The 24,328-nt window shown below is 49.8% G+C and overlaps 1 protein-coding gene across 7 annotated transcripts in view; it reads left to right on the top strand.

The window, feature by feature from the left end:
- Positions 1 to 24,328, top strand: part of XRRA1 (X-ray radiation resistance associated 1) — an 81,199-nt gene that overhangs the window by 13,079 nt on the left and 43,792 nt on the right. For all 7 annotated transcript variants that reach the window (XR_014469844.1, XR_014469843.1, XM_083170495.1 and 4 more), the window contains exons 3-6: positions 3,525 to 3,709; positions 4,085 to 4,156; positions 5,442 to 5,514; positions 10,409 to 10,506. Coding sequence is in view for 5 of the 7 variants with exons in the window: in XM_083170495.1 (XP_083026621.1) it covers positions 3,525 to 3,709; positions 4,085 to 4,156; positions 5,442 to 5,514; positions 10,409 to 10,506 (428 nt within the window). In the remaining 2 variants the exon portion in view is untranslated. The remainder of the gene's footprint in view (positions 1 to 3,524; positions 3,710 to 4,084; positions 4,157 to 5,441; positions 5,515 to 10,408; positions 10,507 to 24,328) is intronic.

Genomic DNA, 24,328 nt, shown 5'->3' on the forward strand with positions numbered 1-24,328 from the left:
ATTAGGCCCATTGTTAACTAACACAACCAGTGTCATACAATGGGACCGTGCATTGCAGCAATGTCTGTATATCAGTGGCTGCGTCTCCATGACTTGTATGCCAGCATTTCCTTGTGCAGCCTTTGCTTTGATACTTTACTTTTTTTATCTTAAAATATCTCTCCACAGGTGTCTTCCCAGAGTTTATGGGCCCCATAGCAACATATTGAAGGGGCCCCTGTTTCAGTGCTTCTTGAGAGACACCTCTTTGCAGCAGTTATTCATTTGATGCCCCATAATAGTGCCCTAGTTTAGATTCTGGCCTATGGTAGTGCCCTTGTTAATGTTATGCCCATAGTAGTGCCCTTATTAATGTTATGCACATAGTAGTGCCCTAGTTAATATTATGTCCCACAATACTGCCCTATTTAATGTTATGCCTCACAGTAGTGCCCTAGTTAACTTTATACCCCATACTATCGACCTAGTTAATGTTATGCCCCATAGTATCGACCTAGTTCATTTTATGCCGCATAGTAATGCCCTAGTGCCCTTATGCCCCACAGTAGTGCCCTATTTAATGTTATACCCCATAGTATCGACCTAGTTAATGTTATGACCCATAGTAGTGCCCTAGTTAATGTTATGCCCCATAGTAGTGCTCTAGTTAATATTATGCCCCACAGTAGTGCCCTATTTAATATTATGCCTCACAGTAGTGCCCTATTTAATGTTATATTCCATAGTATGGACCTAGTTAATGTTATGCCCCATAGTAGTGCCCTAGATAATGTTATGCCCCATAGTAGTGCCCTAGTTAATGTTATGTCCCATAGTAGTGCCCTAGTTAATGTTATGCCGCATAGTAGTGCCCTAGTTAATATTATGCCCCACAGTAGTGCCCTATTTAATATTATGCCTCACAGTAGTGCCCTATTTAATGTTATATCCCATAGTATGGACCTAGTTAATGTTATGCCCCATAGTAGTGCCCTAGATAATGTTATGCCCCATAGTAGTACCCTAGTTAATGTTATGTCCCATAGTAGTGCCCTAGATAATGTTATGCTGCATAGTAGTGCCCTAGTTAATGTTATGTCCCATAGTAGTGCCCTAGTTAATGTTATGCCGCATAGTATTGCCCTAGTTAATGTTATGCTGCATAGTAGTGCCCTAGTTAATGTTATGCCGCATAGTAGTGCCCTAGTTACTGTTATGCCGCATAGTAGTGCCCTAGTTAATGTTATGCCGCATAGTAGTGCCCTAGCCAATGTTATGCCGCATAGTAGTGCCCTAGTTAATGTTATGCCGCATAGTAGTACCCTAGTTAATGTTATATCCCATAGTAGTGCCCTAGATAATGTTATGCCGCATAGTAGTGCCCTAGTTAATGTTATGTCCCATAGTAGTGCCCTAGTTAATGTTATGCCGCATAGTATTGCCCTAGTTAATGTTATGCTGCATAGTAGTGCCCTAGTTAATGTTATGCGGCATAGTAGTGCCCTAGTTACTGTTATGCCGCATAGTGGTGCCCTAGTTAATGTTATGCCGCATAGTAGTGCCCTAGCTAATGTTATGCCGCATAGTAGTACCCTAGTTAATGTTATGCCGCATAGTAATGCCCTAGTTAATGTTATGCCGCATATCAGTGCCCTAGTTAATGTTATGCCGCATAGTAGTGCCCTAGTTAATGTTATGCCGCATAGTAGTGCCCTAGTTAATGTTATGCCGTAAAGTAATGCCCTAGTTAATGTTATGACGCATAGTAGTGCCCTAGTTAATGTTATGCAGCATAGTAGTGCCCTAGTTAATGTTATGCCGCATAGTAGTGCCCTAGTTAATGTTATGCCGCATAGTAGTGCCCTAGTTAATGTTATGCCGCATAGTAGTGCCCTAGTTAATGTTATGCCGTATAGTAATGCCCTAGTTAATGTTATGACGCATAGTAGTGCCCTAGTTAATGTTATGCAGCATAGTAGTGCCCTAGTTAATGTTATGCCGCATAGTAGTGCCCTAGTTAATGTTATGACGCATAGTAGTGCCCTAGTTAATGTTATGACGCATAGTAGTGCCCTAGTTAATGTTATGCCCCATAGTAATGCCCTAGTTAATGGTATGTCCCATAGTAATGCCCTAGTTAATGTTATGACGCATAGTAGTGCCCTAGTTAATGTTATGACGCATAGTAGTGCCCTAGTTAATGTTATGCCGCATAGTAGTGCCCTAGTTAATGTTATGCCGCATAGTAATGCCCTAGTTAATGTTATGTCCCATAGTAGTGCCCTAGTTAATGTTATGACGCATAGTAGTGCCCTAGTTAATGTTATGCCGCATAGTAGTGCCCTAGTTAATGTTATGCCGCATAGTAATGCCCTAGTTAATGTTATGTCCCATAGTACTGCCCTAGTTAATCTTATGCCGCATAATAATGCCCTAGTTAATGTTATGCCGCATTGTAGTGTCCTAGTTAATGTTATGCCGGATAGTAGTGCCATAGTTAATGTTTTGCCGCATAGTAATGCCCTAGTTAATGGTATGTCCCATAGTAATGCCCTAGTTAATGTTATGCCGCATAGTAGTGCCCTAGTTAATGTTATGCCGCATAGTAATGCCCTAGTTAATGTTATGTCCCATAGTACTGCCCTAGTTAAAGTTACGCCGCATAGTAGTGCCCTAGTTAATGTTACGCCCCATAGTAGTGCCCTAGATAATGTTACGCCCCATAGTAGTGCCCTAGATAATGTTACGCCCCATAGTAGTGCCCTAGTTAATGTTATGCCCCATAGTAGTGCCCTAGTAAATGTTACGCCCCATAGTAGTGCCCTAGTTAATGTTACGCCCCATAGTAGTGCCCTAGATAATGTTACGCCCCATAGTAGTGCCCTAGATAATGTTACGCCCCATAGTAGTGCCCTAGTTAATGTTATGCCCCATAGTAGTGCCCTAGTTAATGTTATGCCCCATAGTAGTGCCCTAGGTAATGTTACGCCCCATAGTAGTGCCCTAGATAATGTTACGCCCCATAATAGTGCCCTAGGTAATGTTACTCCCCATAGTAGTGCCCTAGATAATGTTACGCCCCATAGTAGTGCCCTAGATAATGTTACGCCCCATAGTAGTGCCCTAGTTAATGTTACGCCCCATAGTAGTGCCCTAGTTAATGTTATGCCTCATAGTAGTGCCCTAGTTAATGTTACGCCCCATAGTAGTGCCCTAGATTTGATTGCTCAAATCTGATTGGTCCCCCTGGACATCACCACTACATGATGCTTAATCTACCCCAAAGTTCCTATAATTGCCCGGGACACAGATTGCACTTTTTCCTCCATGAAAGGGATTTCAGAGCACAGGTCCCAACATCTGGCCACACTCTGTGGCTCACTCAGGGGACAGTACATTTGTCATTGTTAAGACCTCAGGTACAGCTGGATGTACCATCTGTCTCCCACACAAATATCCTCAGTGGCATACACAGGATGAGAAGTGGTGCAGGTAGTGTTCCCTTACATGTATTGTGTGATAATACTGTATCTCCATCCTCCCAGGAGCCGGACACTGGCTGATGGCTCAGAGGGATGTGCAGGACCAGAAGTTCCGGGCTGTAGTTTGCTCTACATCTGCAGAACAGCAGAGGAGAACTGAGGCCGGGAGTTCCACACGTCTAAGCAGGAGTGGCCCCTCACTTGGGCCAGGAGAGGAGCCACAGTGCGTCCTGGATACCACATTCCTGGTAGGCTTCTCAGTGATATAGTACCAGGGATACACAGGAAATACGGATGTGGGACTTCAGGAAATTCGGGGCTGATATTACAGGAAAATATGCCAAATACACTATCTAATACGGAGAGAGGGAGCTGTTAAGACAGAGATTGGAGGTAGGAGCAGATAGAGACTGGGGGTAGGGTGGAGAGTTTGTGGGCTAAAAACCGTCACAGCTCAAAGTGAAAGTAAAACTGTCACAGCTCAAAGTGAAAATACATTGCAGAAGCCGGCATTGTGACGGACATTTAACTAGTATCATATAAGTGACCTGTTATATCCTGGATGAGTGCCCATGCTCTACCACTACCACCCATGGTGAGCTGCCTACTGGTTTGTTTCGCAGATGGAGACACATCACCTGAAGAAGCCCTCGGATCTGTGCGCGGTGGATGTTAGCGACAGGAACCTGACTTCAGTAAGTGAGAGACAGAGACAGAGAGACGGTCCTGGTGTGTCCTTATTCCTCCTCCCTTGTGTCTCCTATGGAGCTCAGTGGCCCCTTGTATCCGGGCCACGCCTGGCTTTACTGACCCCTTTCTTCTGTACTGGGAGAGGGGGCTCATTATAGCTCATTAGCAATAAAATTTAACTTTCACGGACAGGAAATCTCAGCTGCTGCGGCACCTCTTAGATATCACTGCGAACAACGACACTTTACATACTTGACTCTCCTGCTTGGTCTTTCTGTTATTGAAAAATGGTTGGAAAGGCAAACTGGTACATGTAGTTCAACAACAGCCGCAGCATATGTATATATAGCTGCTATTACATAGCTTAATATGGACCTATATGTATGTATATATATATATATATATATCTGCTATTACATAGCTGAATATGGACCTATATGTGTATATATAGCTGCTATTACATAGCTGAAGATGGACCTATATGTATATATAGCTGCTATTACATAGCTTAATATGGACCTATATGTATGTATATATATATATATATATATATATCTGCTATTACATAGCTGAATATGGACCTATATGTATATATAGCTGCTATAACATAGCTGAATATGGACCTATATGTGTATATATAGCTGCTATTACATAGCTGAATATGGACCTATATGTATATATAGCTGCTATAACATAGCTGAATATGGACCTATATGTATATATAGCTGCTATTACACAGCTGAATATGGACCTATATGTATATATAGCTGCTATTTCATACCTGAATATGGACCTATATGTATATATAGCTGCTATTATATAGCTGAATATGGACCTATATGTATATATAGCTGCTATTATATAGCTGAATATGGACCTATATGTGTATATAGCTGCTATTACATAGCTGAATATGGCCCTATATGTATATATAGCTGCTAGTACATAGCTGAATATGGACCTATATGTATATATAGCTGCTACTATATAGCTGAATATGGACCTATATGTATATATAGCTGCTATTACATAGCTGAATATGGCCCTATATGTAGATATAGCTGCTAGTACATCGCTGAATATGGACCTATATGTATATATAGCTGCTACTATATAGCTGAATATTGACCTATATGTATATATAGCTGCTATTATATAGCTGAATATGGACCTATATGTGTATATAGCTGATACTACACAGCTGAATATGGACCTATATGTATATATAGCTGATATTACACAGCTGAATATGGGCGTATACGTATATATTCTCTTTGCGGTTCCCCTTAGGCCAGGACGGAGGAGTTTGGCCAGTTCACCTGCGTGGCGTACATGAATGCAGCGGAGAATTTCCTAACTCTCGGTAAGCGCCAAATCTTCTGACACAATATTAACCTATATGTAAAACGAGTGTTTGATTGAGCCAAGGTCTGTGGCAGGGTTTGTGGCAGGGTCTGTGGTCGGATCTGTGGCAGAGTCTGTGGTCGGATCTGTGGCAGGGTTTGTGGTCGGTTCTGTGGCAGGGTTTGTGGTCGGTTCTGTGGCAGGGTTTGTGGTCAGATCTGTGGCATGGTCCGTTTTCGGATCTGTGGCAGGGTCCGTGGTCGGATCTGTGGTAGGGTCATTGGTCGATTCTGTGGCAGGGTCTGTGGTCGGATCTGTGGCAAGGTCCGTGGTTGGATCTGTGGCAGGGTCTGTGGTTGGATCTGTGACAGGGTCTGTGGTCGGATCTGTGGCAGGGTCTGTAGTTGGATCTGTGGCATGGTTTGTGGTTGGATCTGTGGCAGGGTCTGTGGCAAGGTCTGTGGTCGGATCTGTGGCAGGGTCTGTGGTTGGATCTGTGACAGGGTCTGTGGTCGGATCTGTGGCAGGGTCTGTGGTCGGATCTGTGGCATGGTTCGTGGTCGGATCTGTGGCATGCTTCGCGGTCGGATTTGTGGCAGGGTCCGTGGTTGGATCTGTGGCAAGGTCTGTGGTGGATTTGTGGCAGGGTCTGTGGTTGGATCTGTGACAGGGTCTGTGGTCCGATCTGTGGCAGGGTCTGTGGTCGGATCTGTGGCAGGGTCTGTGGTTGGATCTGTGGCATGGTTCGTGGTCGGATCTGTGGCATGGTCCGTTTTCGGATCTGTGGTGGGATCTGTGGTTGGATCTGTGGCAGAGTTTGTGGTCGGATTTGTGGCAGGGTCCATGGTTGGATCTGTGGCAAGGTCTGTGGTCGGATCTGTGGCAGGGTCTGTGGTTGGATCTGTGACAGGGTCCGTGGTCGGATCTGTGGCAGGGTCTGTGGTCGGATCTGTGGCAGGGTCTGTGGTCGGATCTGTGGCAGTCTGTATATTGGGGCAAACTGTTCGCTATTGGGTAATGTATAATAAAGGCCCGTACTGCTCTTTCTTCACGAAAAATAGGATAAAGGACAGGGATGCCGACACTTATATATCACTAGAGACAGGATTATATGCAACATAAAAAGCTTGAAATATGCATGCAAATATGCATGAAAAATACTTAAAATATGCATAAAAAGTGTTAAAATATGCTACAATAAATAATAAAAAAAAGTAATTTTTTACTTATTTATTTAAAAATCAGCATACAATTAGTTGCAAATAAACCTCAAAAATTGGCCCACGGCATCTGCAGATGTCTAGTTCTGTACACAGGATTTTTTTTCTTCCTGGCTGCTAAAGCAGACTGCAGCGTCCAAAGCTCTTCTTGCATCAACTACACAGACAGGGTTCGCAAATACGCGCTATAGCGCGTATTTTACCCTGAAACGGCCACCGGGGACTCAGTTTGTAAAACTGAAGGGGTCCCCGAGGACGCGCTGAGCTGCGCCTGTGAGCCGGCGTTAGCCAATCACAGCAGCGGCAGCGCCGGGACCCAATCCATACACAGTGGCCGCCCGGCAGCCAATCATTGCAGGTGCACGCCCTGCAGTTACTAAAGCCGCGCGCCCTGCCATATTTTGTGAGAGCAAGTTCACCGCGGCGCGGTCAGTGTCTGTGTATACTTCTGCCGCCCCCCGTTCATTCTGCTGCTGAGAGCGGGGGACGGGATGGCTGTAACAACTGACAGCCACTCTCGGCATAAGGAGGTGAGCGGGCTGTCAGCCCAGTGGGGGACTGGATGTGGCTGGAAGAGCTGACACGCTGCTCAACTCAAAGCAGCGTTTCAGCTCTTCCAGCCACATCCAGTCCCCCCGCCTCGCAGACAGCCCGCTCACCTACTCTTTCATCAGCTTTACCAGCCCCCCCCCCCCCCCCCGGGCAGCGAGCAACAAATGCGCCCCCACCCTTGTGGCAACCAGAATAACCCCCACCCCCCTGGCAACCAGAATACCCCCCTGGCAACCAGAATACCCCCCTGGCAACCAGAATACCCCCCTGGCAACCAGAATAACCCCCCCTGGCAACCAGAATAACCCCCCCCCCCCCTGCGCCAACCAGAATGTAACGCCTGCAAGCAGCATGTAACCCCTGCAAGGAGCATGTAACCCCTGGCAACAAGCATGTAGGTAAGCAGCACTTATTTGCTATAATACATACTGGGCATTACATTGTGTGCTATAATACATACTGGGCATATCGGTGTGTGCTATAATGTGTACTGGGCATAACTGTGTGCTGTAATGTGTACTGGGCATAACTGTGTGTGCTATAATGTGTACTGGGCATTACGGTGTGTGCTATAATGTGTACTGGGCATAATTGTGTGTGCTATAATGTGTACTGGGCATAACTGTGTGTGCTATAATGTGTACTGGGCATTACGGTGTGTGCTATAATGTGTACTGGGCATAATTGTGTGTGCTATAATGTGTACTGGGCATAACTGTGTGTGCTATAATGTGTACTACTATGTGACCACACCACTTCCCCAAAAAAAACATGCCCATAATTTTTAGCGCGCGCCTCCGGCGCGCACTGTCCCTGTTTTCGGGTTTATATAGTTTCTAGTATACTTGTATCTTTATGCGAGTGGGCCAACGGTGTGTGCTATAATGTGTACTGGGCATTACGGTGTGTGCTATAATGTGTACTGGGCATTACGGTGTGTGCTATAATGTGTACTGGGCATAATTGTGTGTGCTATAATGTGTACTGGGCATAACTGTGTGTGCTATAATGTGTACTGGGCATTACGGTGTGTGCTATAATGTGTACTGGGCATAATTGTGTGTGCTATAATGTGTACTGGGCATAACTGTGTGTGCTATAATGTGTACTACTATGTGACCACACCACTTCCCCAAAAAAAAAACATGCCCTAAATTTTTAGCGCGCGCCTTCGGCGCGCACTGTCCCTGTTTTCAGGTTTATATAGTTTCTAGTATACATGTACCTTTATGCGAGTGGGCCAACGGTGTGTGCTATAATGTGTACTGTGCATTACAGTGTGTGCTATAATGTGTACTACTATGTGACCACACCACTTCCCCCAAAAAAACATGCCCTAAATTTTTAGCGCACTGACCCTGTTTTCAGGTTGATATAGTTTCTAGTATACATGTACATTTATGCAAGTGGGCCAATTGATACTTACCCCCCCAACCCACATGTGCCATGCTGGGGAGAAGGGGAGAGGAGGCTTTATTTCGTTAGGACCCAGAAAAGGTCCGGTAGGACCCCAATTTTTAGAAGTGAAGGGTCCCCGGGACCCACTTTTTTGGGTGGTTTTCGCGAACACTGCACAGACCCTCATCTCCAGCGCCGATGGATCAAATGTCAGCATAGCGTGTGAGGGCGGCACAGTGGAAGGCTTCCTCCCTGCGCCACATACTCACTGTGACACGGCATTTCCTCTGCACCACGTGAAGTCACAACCCTTCCGCCCACCTCCTCTGCTGCAGAAGTCTGTCTCTTGGTGCAAAGTCCCAGGAGCTTCGTAATGGCATCCGCCCCGACTGACTTTTATCAACATGGATTGGCAGCCTAGAGCAGTGTCAGACATAGCGTACATCCCACACTGTGCACATATTGCCCCAGCCTGCACACTCTACCACTACCTGGCCAGCAGTGCTGTAACTCGCGGGTGGGATGAGGGCGGGGCATAAAATATGCTCCGTCACTAGATTTTAGGTAACATATGCAATAGCCAGTGAGAATGGGCAAAATATGCAAATGCATATGCAAATATGCAAATGCATATAATCCTGTCTCTATATATCACATATAGTTACTGACATATAGTTACTGACATTTAGTTACTGACATATAGTTACTGACATATAGTTACTGACACATAGTTACTGACATATAGTTACTGACACATAGTTACTGACATATAGTTACTGACATATAGTTACTGACATTTAGTTACTGACATATAGTTACTGACACATAGTTACTGACACATAGTTACTGACATTTAGTTACTGACATATAGTTACTGACATTTAGTTACTGACATATAGTTACTGACATATAGTTACTGACACATAGTTACTGACACATAGTTACTGACATATAGTTACTGACACATAGTTACTGACATATAGTTACTGACATATAGTTACTGACATATAGTTACTGACATATAGTTACTGACACATAGGGGGAAATTTACTAAAGGAAATTTGTAAAAAATAGGTGTATTTGCATCCAGAAATACACTTATTTTTGACATTTACTATCCTGAAAATACGGTAATTCGTATTCGTGTTAATAGCACATCAATACGACTACGAATTGCTGTATTTTCGGGATAGTAAATGTAAACAATAAGTGTATTTCTGGATAAAAATACACCTATTTTTTTTACAAATTTCCTTTAGTAAATTCCCCCCATAGTTACTGACATATAGTTACTGACATATAGTTACTGACATATAGTTACTGACACATAGTTACTGACATATAGTTACTGACATATAGTTACTGACATATAGTTACTGACATATAGTTACTGACACATAGTTACTGACATATAGTTACTGACATATAGTTACTGACATATAGTTACTGACGCATTATTGATGTTATTGTAAAATATATAAATAAGTCCTAATAGTTGAAGCTAGAAGATAAGGCAGAATGATAACCAACGTCTACATAGACAGTTAGTATGTCAACATCATAGGGTCGACATGCTTAATGCATGCCTTGACTGATACAAAAAGTCAACAGTTACAAAATATCAACAGGACAATGGTCGTCACCTTCTTGTTTGTTTGTTTTTTACTTTTTCCCAACATTTCCTATTTACTTTACATGGACAACAATCGGTTCCTTCTTGTAACATCGCCGTTTATCGTGCAGAGAGTTTCCGGACGTTTCCCGCTCTCAGAGAACTAGATCTGTCTATGAATGGGATCCGCAGGATCAGTGTAAGCGTCGGAGATTTCCCGCAGCTGGAGGTGAGTGACCGCTCACCTCCCACCGCCCACCGGCGCACTGTATGCTGTATCTATCTGCTGCCCTCACATACTGTAGCAGAGCTGGTATATTGAGCCTCATCAGCATGTCATGATGGATTTTGTAGTTCTTTATACGCGGATGACCCTCCTCACTACGTGTCGCTGCTGCCTCCATTCTCCTCCTCACATCGTGTCACTGCCCCTGTCACATGCAGCCTTGTCCTCACTGACACATCACTAATCTCCTGATATACTCTGTGCTGCTGGGGACCCTGCTCCTCCCACTATATAACTGTCAGTCTGTGGCTCCCTGCTGCCTCCATTCCCCTCACATCATGTCACTGCCCCTGTCACATGCAGCCCTGTCCTCACTGACACATCCCTCATCTCCTTATATACTCTGTGCTGCTGGGGACCCTGCTCCTCCCACTATATAACACTCAGTCTGTGGCTTCCTGCTGCCTCCATTCCCCTCATCATGTCACTGCCCTGTCACATGCAGCCCTGTCCTCACTGACACATGCCTCATCTCCTGATATACTCTGTGCTGCTGGGGACCCTGCTCCTTCCACTATATAACTCTCAGTCTGTGGCTTCCTGCTGCCTCCATTCCCCTCCTCACATCGTGTCACTGCCCCTGTCACATGCAGCCTTGTCCTCACTGACACATCAATCATCTCCTGATATACTCTGTGCTGCTGGGAACCCTGCTCCTCCCACTATATAACTCTCAGTCTGTGGCTTCCTGCTGCCTCCATTCCCCTCATCATGTCACTGCCCTGTCACATGCAGCCCTGTCCTCACTGACACATGCCTCATCTCCTGATATACTCTGTGCTGCTGGGGACCCTGCTCCTTCCACTATATAACTCTCAGTCTGTGGCTTCCTGCTGCCTCCATTCCCCTCCTCACATCATGTCACTGCCCCTGTCACATGCAGCCCTGTCCTCACTGACACATCCCTCATCTCCTGATATACTCTGTGCTGCTGGGGACCCTGCTCCTCCCACTATATAACTCTCAGTCTGTGGCTTCCTGCTGCCTCCATTCCCCTCCTCACATCATGTCACTGCCCCTGTCACATGCAGCCCTGTCCTCACTAATATATCACTCATCTCCTGATATGCTCTGTGCTGCTGGGGACCCTGCTCCTCCCACTATATAACTCTCAGTCTGTGGCTTCCTGCTGCCTCCATTCCCCTCATCATGTCACTGCCCTGTCACATGCAGCCCTGTCCTCACTGACACATGCCTCATCTCCTGATATACTCTGTGCTGCTGGGGACCCTGCTCCTTCCACTATATAACTCTCAGTCTGTGGCTTCCTGCTGCCTCCATTCCCCTCCTCACATCGTGTCACTGCCCCTGTCACATGCAGCCTTGTCCTCACTGACACATCACTCATCTCCTGATATACTCTGTGCTGCTGGGAACCCTGCTCCTCCCACTATATAACTCTCAGTCTGTGGCTTCCTGCTGCCTCCATTCCCCTCATCATGTCACTGCCCTGTCACATGCAGCCCTGTCCTCACTGACACATGCCTCATCTCCTGATATACTCTGTGCTGCTGGGGACCCTGCTCCTTCCACTATATAACTCTCAGTCTGTGGCTTCCTGCTGCCTCCATTCCCCTCCTCACATCATGTCACTGCCCCTGTCACATGCAGCCCTGTCCTCACTGACACATCCCTCATCTCCTGATATACTCTGTGCTGCTGGGGACCCTGCTCCTCCCACTATATAACTCTCAGTCTGTGGCTTCCTGCTGCCTCCATTCCCCTCCTCACATCATGTCACTGCCCCTGTCACATGCAGCCCTGTCCTCACTGACACATCACTCGTCTCCTGATATACTCTGTGCTGCTGAGGACCTTGCTCCTCCCACTATATAACGCTCAGTCTGTGGCTTCCTGCTGCCCCCATTCCCCTCCTCACATCATGTCACTGCCCCTGTCACATGCAGCCCTGTCCTCACTGACACATCCCTCATCTCCTGATATACTCTGTGCTGCTGGGGACCCTGCTCCTCCCACTATATAACTCTCAGTCTGTGGCTTCCTGCTGCCTCCATTCCCCTCCTCACATCATGTCACTGCCCCTGTCACATGCAGCTCTGTCCTCACTGACACATCACTCATCTCCTGATATACTCTGTGCTGCTGGGGACCCTGCTCCTCCCACTATATAACTCTCAGTCTGTGGCTTCCTGATGCCCCCATTCCCTCCTCACATCATGTCACTGCCCCTGTCACATGCAGCCCTGTCCTCACTGACACCTCACTCATCTCCTGATATACTCTGTGCTGCTGGTGACCCTGCCCCTCCCACTATATAACTCTCAGTCTGTGGCTTCCTGCTGCCTCCATTCCCCTTCTCACATCATGTCACTGCCCCTGTCACATGCAGCCCTGCCCTCACTGACACATCACTCATCTCCTGATATACTCTGTGCTGCTGGTGGACCCTGCTCCTCCCACTAGATAACTCTCAGTCTGTGGCTTCCTGCTGCCTCCATTCCCCTTCTCACATCATGTCACTGCCCCTGTCATATGCAGCCCTGTCCTCACTGACACATCACTCATCTCCTGATATACTCTGTGCTGCTGGGGACCCTGCTCCTCCCACTATATAACTCTTAGTCTGTGACTTCCTGCTGTCTCCATTCCCCTCCTTACATCATGTCACTGCCCCTGTCACATGCAGCCCTGTCCTCACTGACACATCACTCGTCTCCTGATATACTCTGTGCTGCTGAGGACCTTGCTCCTCCCACTATATAACGCTCAGTCTGTGGCTTCCTGCTGCCCCCATTCCCCTCCTCACATCATGTCACTGCCCCTGTCACATGCCGCCCTGTCCTCACTGACACATCCCTCATCTCCTGATATACTCTGTGCTGCTGGGGACCCTGCTCCTCCCACTATATAACTCTCAGTCTGTGGCTTCCTGCTGCCTCCATTCCCCTCCTCACATCATGTCACTGCCCCTGTCACATGCAGCTCTGTCCTCACTGACACATCACTCATCTCCTGATATACTCTGTGCTGCTGGGGACCCTGCTCCTCCCACTATATAACTCTCAGTCTGTGGCTTCCTGATGCCCCCATTCCCTCCTCACATCATGTCACTGCCCCTGTCACCTGCAGCCCTGTTCTCACTGACACATCACTCATCTCCTGATATACTCTGTGCTGCTGGGGACCTTGCTCCTCCCACTATATAACTCTCAGTCTGTGGCTTCCTGCTGCCTCCATTCCCCTCCTCACATCAGGTCACTGCCCCTGTCACATGCAGCCCTGTCCTCACTGACACATTACTCATCTCCTGATATACTCTGTGCTGCTGGGGACCATGCTCCTCCCACTATATAACTCTCAGTCTGTGGCTTCCTGCTGCCCCTATTCCCCTCCTCACATCATGTCACTGCCCCTGTCACCTGCAGCCCTGTTCTCACTGACACATCACTCATCTCCTGATATACTCTGTGCTGCTGGGGACCTTGCTCCTCCCACTATATAACTCTCAGTCTGTGGCTTCCTGCTGCCTCCATTCCCCTCCTCACATCAGGTCACTGCCCCTGTCACATGCAGCCCTGTCCTCACTGACACATTACTCATCTCCTGATATACTCTGTGCTGCTGGGGACCCTGCTCCTCCCACTATATAACTCTCAGTCTGTGGCTTCCTGCTGCCTCCATTCCCCTCCTCACATCATGTCACTGCCCCTGTCACATGCAGCAATGTCCTCACTGACACATCACTCATCCCCTGATATACTCTGTGCTGCTGGGGACCCTGCTCCTCCCACTATATAACTCTCAGTCTGTGGCTTCCTGCTGCCTCCATTCCCCTCCTCACATCATGTCACTGCCCCTGTCACATGCAGCTCTGTCCTCACTGACACATCACTCATCTCCTGATATACTCTGTGCTGCTGGGGACCATGCTCCTCCCACTATATAACTCTCAGTCTGTGGCTTCCTGCTGCCCCTATTCCCCTCCTCACATCATGTCACTGCCCCTGTCACATGCAGCCCTGTCCTCACTGACACATCACACATCTCCTGATATACTCTGTGCTGCTGGGGACCATGCTCCTCCCACTATATAACTCTCAGTCTGTGGCTTCCTGCTGCCCCCATTCCCCTCCTCACATCATGTCACTGCCCCTGTCACATGCAGCTCTGTCCTCACTGACACATCACTCATCTCCTGATATACTCTGTGCTGCTGGGGACCCTGCTCCTCCCACTATATAACTCTCAGTCTGTGGCTTCCTGATGCCCCCATTCCCTCCTCACATCATGTCACTGCCCCTGTCACATGCAGCCCTGTCCTCACTGACACCTCACTCATCTCCTGATATACTCTGTGCTGCTGGTGACCCTGCCCCTCCCACTATATAACTCTCAGTCTGTGGCTTCCTGCTGCCTCCATTCCCCTTCTCACATCATGTCACTGCCCCTGTCACATGCAGCCCTGCCCTCACTGACACATCACTCATCTCCTGATATACTCTGTGCTGCTGGTGGACCCTGCTCCTCCCACTAGATAACTCTCAGTCTGTGGCTTCCTGCTGCCTCCATTCCCCTTCTCACATCATGTCACTGCCCCTGTCATATGCAGCCCTGTCCTCACTGACACATCACTCATCTCCTGATATACTCTGTGCTGCTGGGGACCCTGCTCCTCCCACTATATAACTCTTAGTCTGTGACTTCCTGCTGTCTCCATTCCCCTCCTTACATCATGTCACTGCCCCTGTCACATGCAGCCCTGTCCTCACTGACACATCACTCGTCTCCTGATATACTCTGTGCTGCTGAGGACCTTGCTCCTCCCACTATATAACGCTCAGTCTGTGGCTTCCTGCTGCCCCCATTCCCCTCCTCACATCATGTCACTGCCCCTGTCACATGCCGCCCTGTCCTCACTGACACATCCCTCATCTCCTGATATACTCTGTGCTGCTGGGGACCCTGCTCCTCCCACTATATAACTCTCAGTCTGTGGCTTCCTGCTGCCTCCATTCCCCTCCTCACATCATGTCACTGCCCCTGTCACATGCAGCTCTGTCCTCACTGACACATCACTCATCTCCTGATATACTCTGTGCTGCTGGGGACCCTGCTCCTCCCACTATATAACTCTCAGTCTGTGGCTTCCTGATGCCCCCATTCCCTCCTCACATCATGTCACTGCCCCTGTCACCTGCAGCCCTGTTCTCACTGACACATCACTCATCTCCTGATATACTCTGTGCTGCTGGGGACCTTGCTCCTCCCACTATATAACTCTCAGTCTGTGGCTTCCTGCTGCCTCCATTCCCCTCCTCACATCAGGTCACTGCCCCTGTCACATGCAGCCCTGTCCTCACTGACACATTACTCATCTCCTGATATACTCTGTGCTGCTGGGGACCATGCTCCTCCCACTATATAACTCTCAGTCTGTGGCTTCCTGCTGCCCCTATTCCCCTCCTCACATCATGTCACTGCCCCTGTCACCTGCAGCCCTGTTCTCACTGACACATCACTCATCTCCTGATATACTCTGTGCTGCTGGGGACCTTGCTCCTCCCACTATATAACTCTCAGTCTGTGGCTTCCTGCTGCCTCCATTCCCCTCCTCACATCAGGTCACTGCCCCTGTCACATGCAGCCCTGTCCTCACTGACACATTACTCATCTCCTGATATACTCTGTGCTGCTGGGGACCCTGCTCCTCCCACTATATAACTCTCAGTCTGTGGCTTCCTGCTGCCTCCATTCCCCTCCTCACATCATGTCACTGCCCCTGTCACATGCAGCAATGTCCTCACTGACACATCACTCATCCCCTGATATACTCTGTGCTGCTGGGGACCCTGCTCCTCCCACTATATAACTCTCAGTCTGTGGCTTCCTGCTGCCTCCATTCCCCTCCTCACATCATGTCACTGCCCCTGTCACATGCAGCTCTGTCCTCACTGACACATCACTCATCTCCTGATATACTCTGTGCTGCTGGGGACCATGCTCCTCCCACTATATAACTCTCAGTCTGTGGCTTCCTGCTGCCCCTATTCCCCTCCTCACATCATGTCACTGCCCCTGTCACATGCAGCCCTGTCCTCACTGACACATCACACATCTCCTGATATACTCTGTGCTGCTGGGGACCATGCTCCTCCCACTATATAACTCTCAGTCTGTGGCTTCCTGCTGCCCCCATTCCCCTCCTCACATCATGTCACTGCCCCTGTCACATGCAGCTCTGTCCTCACTGACACATCACTCATCTCCTGATATACTCTGTGCTGCTGGGGACCCTGCTCCTCCCACTATATAACTCTCAGTCTGTGGCTTCCTGATGCCCCCATTCCCTCCTCACATCATGTCACTGCCCCTGTCACCTGCAGCCCTGTTCTCACTGACACATCACTCATCTCCTGATATACTCTGTGCTGCTGGGGACCTTGCTCCTCCCACTATATAACTCTCAGTCTGTGGCTTCCTGCTGCCTCCATTCCCCTCCTCACATCAGGTCACTGCCCCTGTCACATGCAGCCCTGTCCTCACTGACACATTACTCATCTCCTGATATACTCTGTGCTGCTGGTGACCCTGCTCCTCCCACTTTATAACTCTCAGTCTGTGGCTTCCTGCTGCCTCCATTCCCCTCCTCACATCATGTCACTGCCCCTGTCACATGCAGCAATGTCCTCACTGACACATCACTCATCCCCTGATATACTCTGTGCTGCTGGGGACCCTGCTCCTCCCACTATATAACTCTCAGTCTGTGGCTTCCTGCTGCCTCCATTCCCCTCCTCACATCATGTCACTGCCCCTGTCACATGCAGCTCTGTCCTCACTGACACATCACTCATCTCCTGATATACTCTGTGCTGCTGGGGACCATGCTCCTCCCACTATATAACTCTCAGTCTGTGGCTTCCTGCTGCCCCTATTCCCCTCCTCACATCATGTCACTGCCCCTGTCACCTGCAGCCCTGTTCTCACTGACACATCACTCATCTCCTGATATACTCTGTGCTGCTGGGGACCTTGCTCCTCCCACTACATAACTCTCAGTCTGTGGCTTCCTGCTGCCTCCATTCCCCTCCTCACATCGTGTCACTGCCCCTGTCACATGCAGCCTTGTCCTCACTGACACATCAATCATCTCCTGATATACTCTGTGCTGCTGGGAACCCTGCTCCTCCCACTATATAACTCTCAGTCTGTGGCTTCCTGCTGCCTCCATTCCCCTCATCATGTCACTGCCCTGTCACATGCAGCCCTGTCCTCACTGACACATGCCTCATCTCCTGATATACTCTGTGCTGCTGGGGACCCTGCTCCTTCCACTATATAACTCTCAGTCTGTGGCTTCCTGCTGCCTCCATTCCCCTCCTCACATCATGTCACTGCCCCTGTCACATGCAGCCCTGTCCTCACTGACACATCCCTCATCTCCTGATATACTCTGTGCTGCTGGGGACCCTGCTCCTCCCACTATATAACTCTCAGTCTGTGGCTTCCTGCTGCCTCCATTCCCCTCCTCACATCATGTCACTGCCCCTGTCACATGCAGCCCTGTCCTCACTAATATATCACTCATCTCCTGATATGCTCTGTGCTGCTGGGGACCCTGCTCCTCCCACTATATAACTCTCAGTCTGTGGCTTCCTGCTGCCTCCATTCCCCTCATCATGTCACTGCCCTGTCACATGCAGCCCTGTCCTCACTGACACATGCCTCATCTCCTGATATACTCTGTGCTGCTGGGGACCCTGCTCCTTCCACTATATAACTCTCAGTCTGTGGCTTCCTGCTGCCTCCATTCCCCTCCTCACATCGTGTCACTGCCCCTGTCACATGCAGCCTTGTCCTCACTGACACATCACTCATCTCCTGATATACTCTGTGCTGCTGGGAACCCTGCTCCTCCCACTATATAACTCTCAGTCTGTGGCTTCCTGCTGCCTCCATTCCCCTCATCATGTCACTGCCCTGTCACATGCAGCCCTGTCCTCACTGACACATGCCTCATCTCCTGATATACTCTGTGCTGCTGGGGACCCTGCTCCTTCCACTATATAACTCTCAGTCTGTGGCTTCCTGCTGCCTCCATTCCCCTCCTCACATCATGTCACTGCCCCTGTCACATGCAGCCCTGTCCTCACTGACACATCCCTCATCTCCTGATATACTCTGTGCTGCTGGGGACCCTGCTCCTCCCACTATATAACTCTCAGTCTGTGGCTTCCTGCTGCCTCCATTCCCCTCCTCACATCATGTCACTGCCCCTGTCACATGCAGCCCTGTCCTCACTGACACATCACTCGTCTCCTGATATACTCTGTGCTGCTGAGGACCTTGCTCCTCCCACTATATAACGCTCAGTCTGTGGCTTCCTGCTGCCCCCATTCCCCTCCTCACATCATGTCACTGCCCCTGTCACATGCAGCCCTGTCCTCACTGACACATCCCTCATCTCCTGATATACTCTGTGCTGCTGGGGACCCTGCTCCTCCCACTATATAACTCTCAGTCTGTGGCTTCCTGCTGCCTCCATTCCCCTCCTCACATCATGTCACTGCCCCTGTCACATGCAGCTCTGTCCTCACTGACACATCACTCATCTCCTGATATACTCTGTGCTGCTGGGGACCCTGCTCCTCCCACTATATAACTCTCAGTCTGTGGCTTCCTGATGCCCCCATTCCCTCCTCACATCATGTCACTGCCCCTGTCACATGCAGCCCTGTCCTCACTGACACCTCACTCATCTCCTGATATACTCTGTGCTGCTGGTGACCCTGCCCCTCCCACTATATAACTCTCAGTCTGTGGCTTCCTGCTGCCTCCATTCCCCTTCTCACATCATGTCACTGCCCCTGTCACATGCAGCCCTGCCCTCACTGACACATCACTCATCTCCTGATATACTCTGTGCTGCTGGTGGACCCTGCTCCTCCCACTAGATAACTCTCAGTCTGTGGCTTCCTGCTGCCTCCATTCCCCTTCTCACATCATGTCACTGCCCCTGTCATATGCAGCCCTGTCCTCACTGACACATCACTCATCTCCTGATATACTCTGTGCTGCTGGGGACCCTGCTCCTCCCACTATATAACTCTTAGTCTGTGACTTCCTGCTGTCTCCATTCCCCTCCTTACATCATGTCACTGCCCCTGTCACATGCAGCCCTGTCCTCACTGACACATCACTCGTCTCCTGATATACTCTGTGCTGCTGAGGACCTTGCTCCTCCCACTATATAACGCTCAGTCTGTGGCTTCCTGCTGCCCCCATTCCCCTCCTCACATCATGTCACTGCCCCTGTCACATGCCGCCCTGTCCTCACTGACACATCCCTCATCTCCTGATATACTCTGTGCTGCTGGGGACCCTGCTCCTCCCACTATATAACTCTCAGTCTGTGGCTTCCTGCTGCCTCCATTCCCCTCCTCACATCATGTCACTGCCCCTGTCACATGCAGCTCTGTCCTCACTGACACATCACTCATCTCCTGATATACTCTGTGCTGCTGGGGACCCTGCTCCTCCCACTATATAACTCTCAGTCTGTGGCTTCCTGATGCCCCCATTCCCTCCTCACATCATGTCACTGCCCCTGTCACCTGCAGCCCTGTTCTCACTGACACATCACTCATCTCCTGATATACTCTGTGCTGCTGGGGACCTTGCTCCTCCCACTATATAACTCTCAGTCTGTGGCTTCCTGCTGCCTCCATTCCCCTCCTCACATCAGGTCACTGCCCCTGTCACATGCAGCCCTGTCCTCACTGACACATTACTCATCTCCTGATATACTCTGTGCTGCTGGGGACCATGCTCCTCCCACTATATAACTCTCAGTCTGTGGCTTCCTGCTGCCCCTATTCCCCTCCTCACATCATGTCACTGCCCCTGTCACCTGCAGCCCTGTTCTCACTGACACATCACTCATCTCCTGATATACTCTGTGCTGCTGGGGACCTTGCTCCTCCCACTATATAACTCTCAGTCTGTGGCTTCCTGCTGCCTCCATTCCCCTCCTCACATCAGGTCACTGCCCCTGTCACATGCAGCCCTGTCCTCACTGACACATTACTCATCTCCTGATATACTCTGTGCTGCTGGGGACCCTGCTCCTCCCACTATATAACTCTCAGTCTGTGGCTTCCTGCTGCCTCCATTCCCCTCCTCACATCATGTCACTGCCCCTGTCACATGCAGCAATGTCCTCACTGACACATCACTCATCCCCTGATATACTCTGTGCTGCTGGGGACCCTGCTCCTCCCACTATATAACTCTCAGTCTGTGGCTTCCTGCTGCCTCCATTCCCCTCCTCACATCATGTCACTGCCCCTGTCACATGCAGCTCTGTCCTCACTGACACATCACTCATCTCCTGATATACTCTGTGCTGCTGGGGACCATGCTCCTCCCACTATATAACTCTCAGTCTGTGGCTTCCTGCTGCCCCTATTCCCCTCCTCACATCATGTCACTGCCCCTGTCACATGCAGCCCTGTCCTCACTGACACATCACACATCTCCTGATATACTCTGTGCTGCTGGGGACCATGCTCCTCCCACTATATAACTCTCAGTCTGTGGCTTCCTGCTGCCCCCATTCCCCTCCTCACATCATGTCACTGCCCCTGTCACATGCAGCTCTGTCCTCACTGACACATCACTCATCTCCTGATATACTCTGTGCTGCTGGGGACCCTGCTCCTCCCACTATATAACTCTCAGTCTGTGGCTTCCTGATGCCCCCATTCCCTCCTCACATCATGTCACTGCCCCTGTCACCTGCAGCCCTGTTCTCACTGACACATCACTCATCTCCTGATATACTCTGTGCTGCTGGGGACCTTGCTCCTCCCACTATATAACTCTCAGTCTGTGGCTTCCTGCTGCCTCCATTCCCCTCCTCACATCAGGTCACTGCCCCTGTCACATGCAGCCCTGTCCTCACTGACACATTACTCATCTCCTGATATACTCTGTGCTGCTGGTGACCCTGCTCCTCCCACTTTATAACTCTCAGTCTGTGGCTTCCTGCTGCCTCCATTCCCCTCCTCACATCATGTCACTGCCCCTGTCACATGCAGCAATGTCCTCACTGACACATCACTCATCCCCTGATATACTCTGTGCTGCTGGGGACCCTGCTCCTCCCACTATATAACTCTCAGTCTGTGGCTTCCTGCTGCCTCCATTCCCCTCCTCACATCATGTCACTGCCCCTGTCACATGCAGCTCTGTCCTCACTGACACATCACTCATCTCCTGATATACTCTGTGCTGCTGGGGACCATGCTCCTCCCACTATATAACTCTCAGTCTGTGGCTTCCTGCTGCCCCTATTCCCCTCCTCACATCATGTCACTGCCCCTGTCACCTGCAGCCCTGTTCTCACTGACACATCACTCATCTCCTGATATACTCTGTGCTGCTGGGGACCTTGCTCCTCCCACTACATAACTCTCAGTCTGTGGCTTCCTGCTGCCTCCATTCCCCTCCTCACATCGTGTCACTGCCCCTGTCACATGCAGCCTTGTCCTCACTGACACATCAATCATCTCCTGATATACTCTGTGCTGCTGGGAACCCTGCTCCTCCCACTATATAACTCTCAGTCTGTGGCTTCCTGCTGCCTCCATTCCCCTCATCATGTCACTGCCCTGTCACATGCAGCCCTGTCCTCACTGACACATGCCTCATCTCCTGATATACTCTGTGCTGCTGGGGACCCTGCTCCTTCCACTATATAACTCTCAGTCTGTGGCTTCCTGCTGCCTCCATTCCCCTCCTCACATCATGTCACTGCCCCTGTCACATGCAGCCCTGTCCTCACTGACACATCCCTCATCTCCTGATATACTCTGTGCTGCTGGGGACCCTGCTCCTCCCACTATATAACTCTCAGTCTGTGGCTTCCTGCTGCCTCCATTCCCCTCCTCACATCATGTCACTGCCCCTGTCACATGCAGCCCTGTCCTCACTAATATATCACTCATCTCCTGATATGCTCTGTGCTGCTGGGGACCCTGCTCCTCCCACTATATAACTCTCAGTCTGTGGCTTCCTGCTGCCTCCATTCCCCTCATCATGTCACTGCCCTGTCACATGCAGCCCTGTCCTCACTGACACATGCCTCATCTCCTGATATACTCTGTGCTGCTGGGGACCCTGCTCCTTCCACTATATAACTCTCAGTCTGTGGCTTCCTGCTGCCTCCATTCCCCTCCTCACATCGTGTCACTGCCCCTGTCACATGCAGCCTTGTCCTCACTGACACATCACTCATCTCCTGATATACTCTGTGCTGCTGGGAACCCTGCTCCTCCCACTATATAACTCTCAGTCTGTGGCTTCCTGCTGCCTCCATTCCCCTCATCATGTCACTGCCCTGTCACATGCAGCCCTGTCCTCACTGACACATGCCTCATCTCCTGATATACTCTGTGCTGCTGGGGACCCTGCTCCTTCCACTATATAACTCTCAGTCTGTGGCTTCCTGCTGCCTCCATTCCCCTCCTCACATCATGTCACTGCCCCTGTCACATGCAGCCCTGTCCTCACTGACACATCCCTCATCTCCTGATATACTCTGTGCTGCTGGGGACCCTGCTCCTCCCACTATATAACTCTCAGTCTGTGGCTTCCTGCTGCCTCCATTCCCCTCCTCACATCATGTCACTGCCCCTGTCACATGCAGCCCTGTCCTCACTGACACATCACTCGTCTCCTGATATACTCTGTGCTGCTGAGGACCTTGCTCCTCCCACTATATAACGCTCAGTCTGTGGCTTCCTGCTGCCCCCATTCCCCTCCTCACATCATGTCACTGCCCCTGTCACATGCAGCCCTGTCCTCACTGACACATCCCTCATCTCCTGATATACTCTGTGCTGCTGGGGACCCTGCTCCTCCCACTATATAACTCTCAGTCTGTGGCTTCCTGCTGCCTCCATTCCCCTCCTCACATCATGTCACTGCCCCTGTCACATGCAGCTCTGTCCTCACTGACACATCACTCATCTCCTGATATACTCTGTGCTGCTGGGGACCCTGCTCCTCCCACTATATAACTCTCAGTCTGTGGCTTCCTGATGCCCCCATTCCCTCCTCACATCATGTCACTGCCCCTGTCACATGCAGCCCTGTCCTCACTGACACCTCACTCATCTCCTGATATACTCTGTGCTGCTGGTGACCCTGCCCCTCCCACTATATAACTCTCAGTCTGTGGCTTCCTGCTGCCTCCATTCCCCTTCTCACATCATGTCACTGCCCCTGTCACATGCAGCCCTGCCCTCACTGACACATCACTCATCTCCTGATATACTCTGTGCTGCTGGTGGACCCTGCTCCTCCCACTAGATAACTCTCAGTCTGTGGCTTCCTGCTGCCTCCATTCCCCTTCTCACATCATGTCACTGCCCCTGTCATATGCAGCCCTGTCCTCACTGACACATCACTCATCTCCTGATATACTCTGTGCTGCTGGGGACCCTGCTCCTCCCACTATATAACTCTTAGTCTGTGACTTCCTGCTGTCTCCATTCCCCTCCTTACATCATGTCACTGCCCCTGTCACATGCAGCCCTGTCCTCACTGACACATCACTCGTCTCCTGATATACTCTGTGCTGCTGAGGACCTTGCTCCTCCCACTATATAACGCTCAGTCTGTGGCTTCCTGCTGCCCCCATTCCCCTCCTCACATCATGTCACTGCCCCTGTCACATGCCGCCCTGTCCTCACTGACACATCCCTCATCTCCTGATATACTCTGTGCTGCTGGGGACCCT

Source organism: Crinia signifera, chromosome 2 (assembly GCF_055691185.1).
Source record: "Crinia signifera chromosome 2, ASM5569118v1, whole genome shotgun sequence".
Lineage (NCBI taxonomy): Eukaryota > Metazoa > Chordata > Amphibia > Anura > Myobatrachidae > Crinia > Crinia signifera.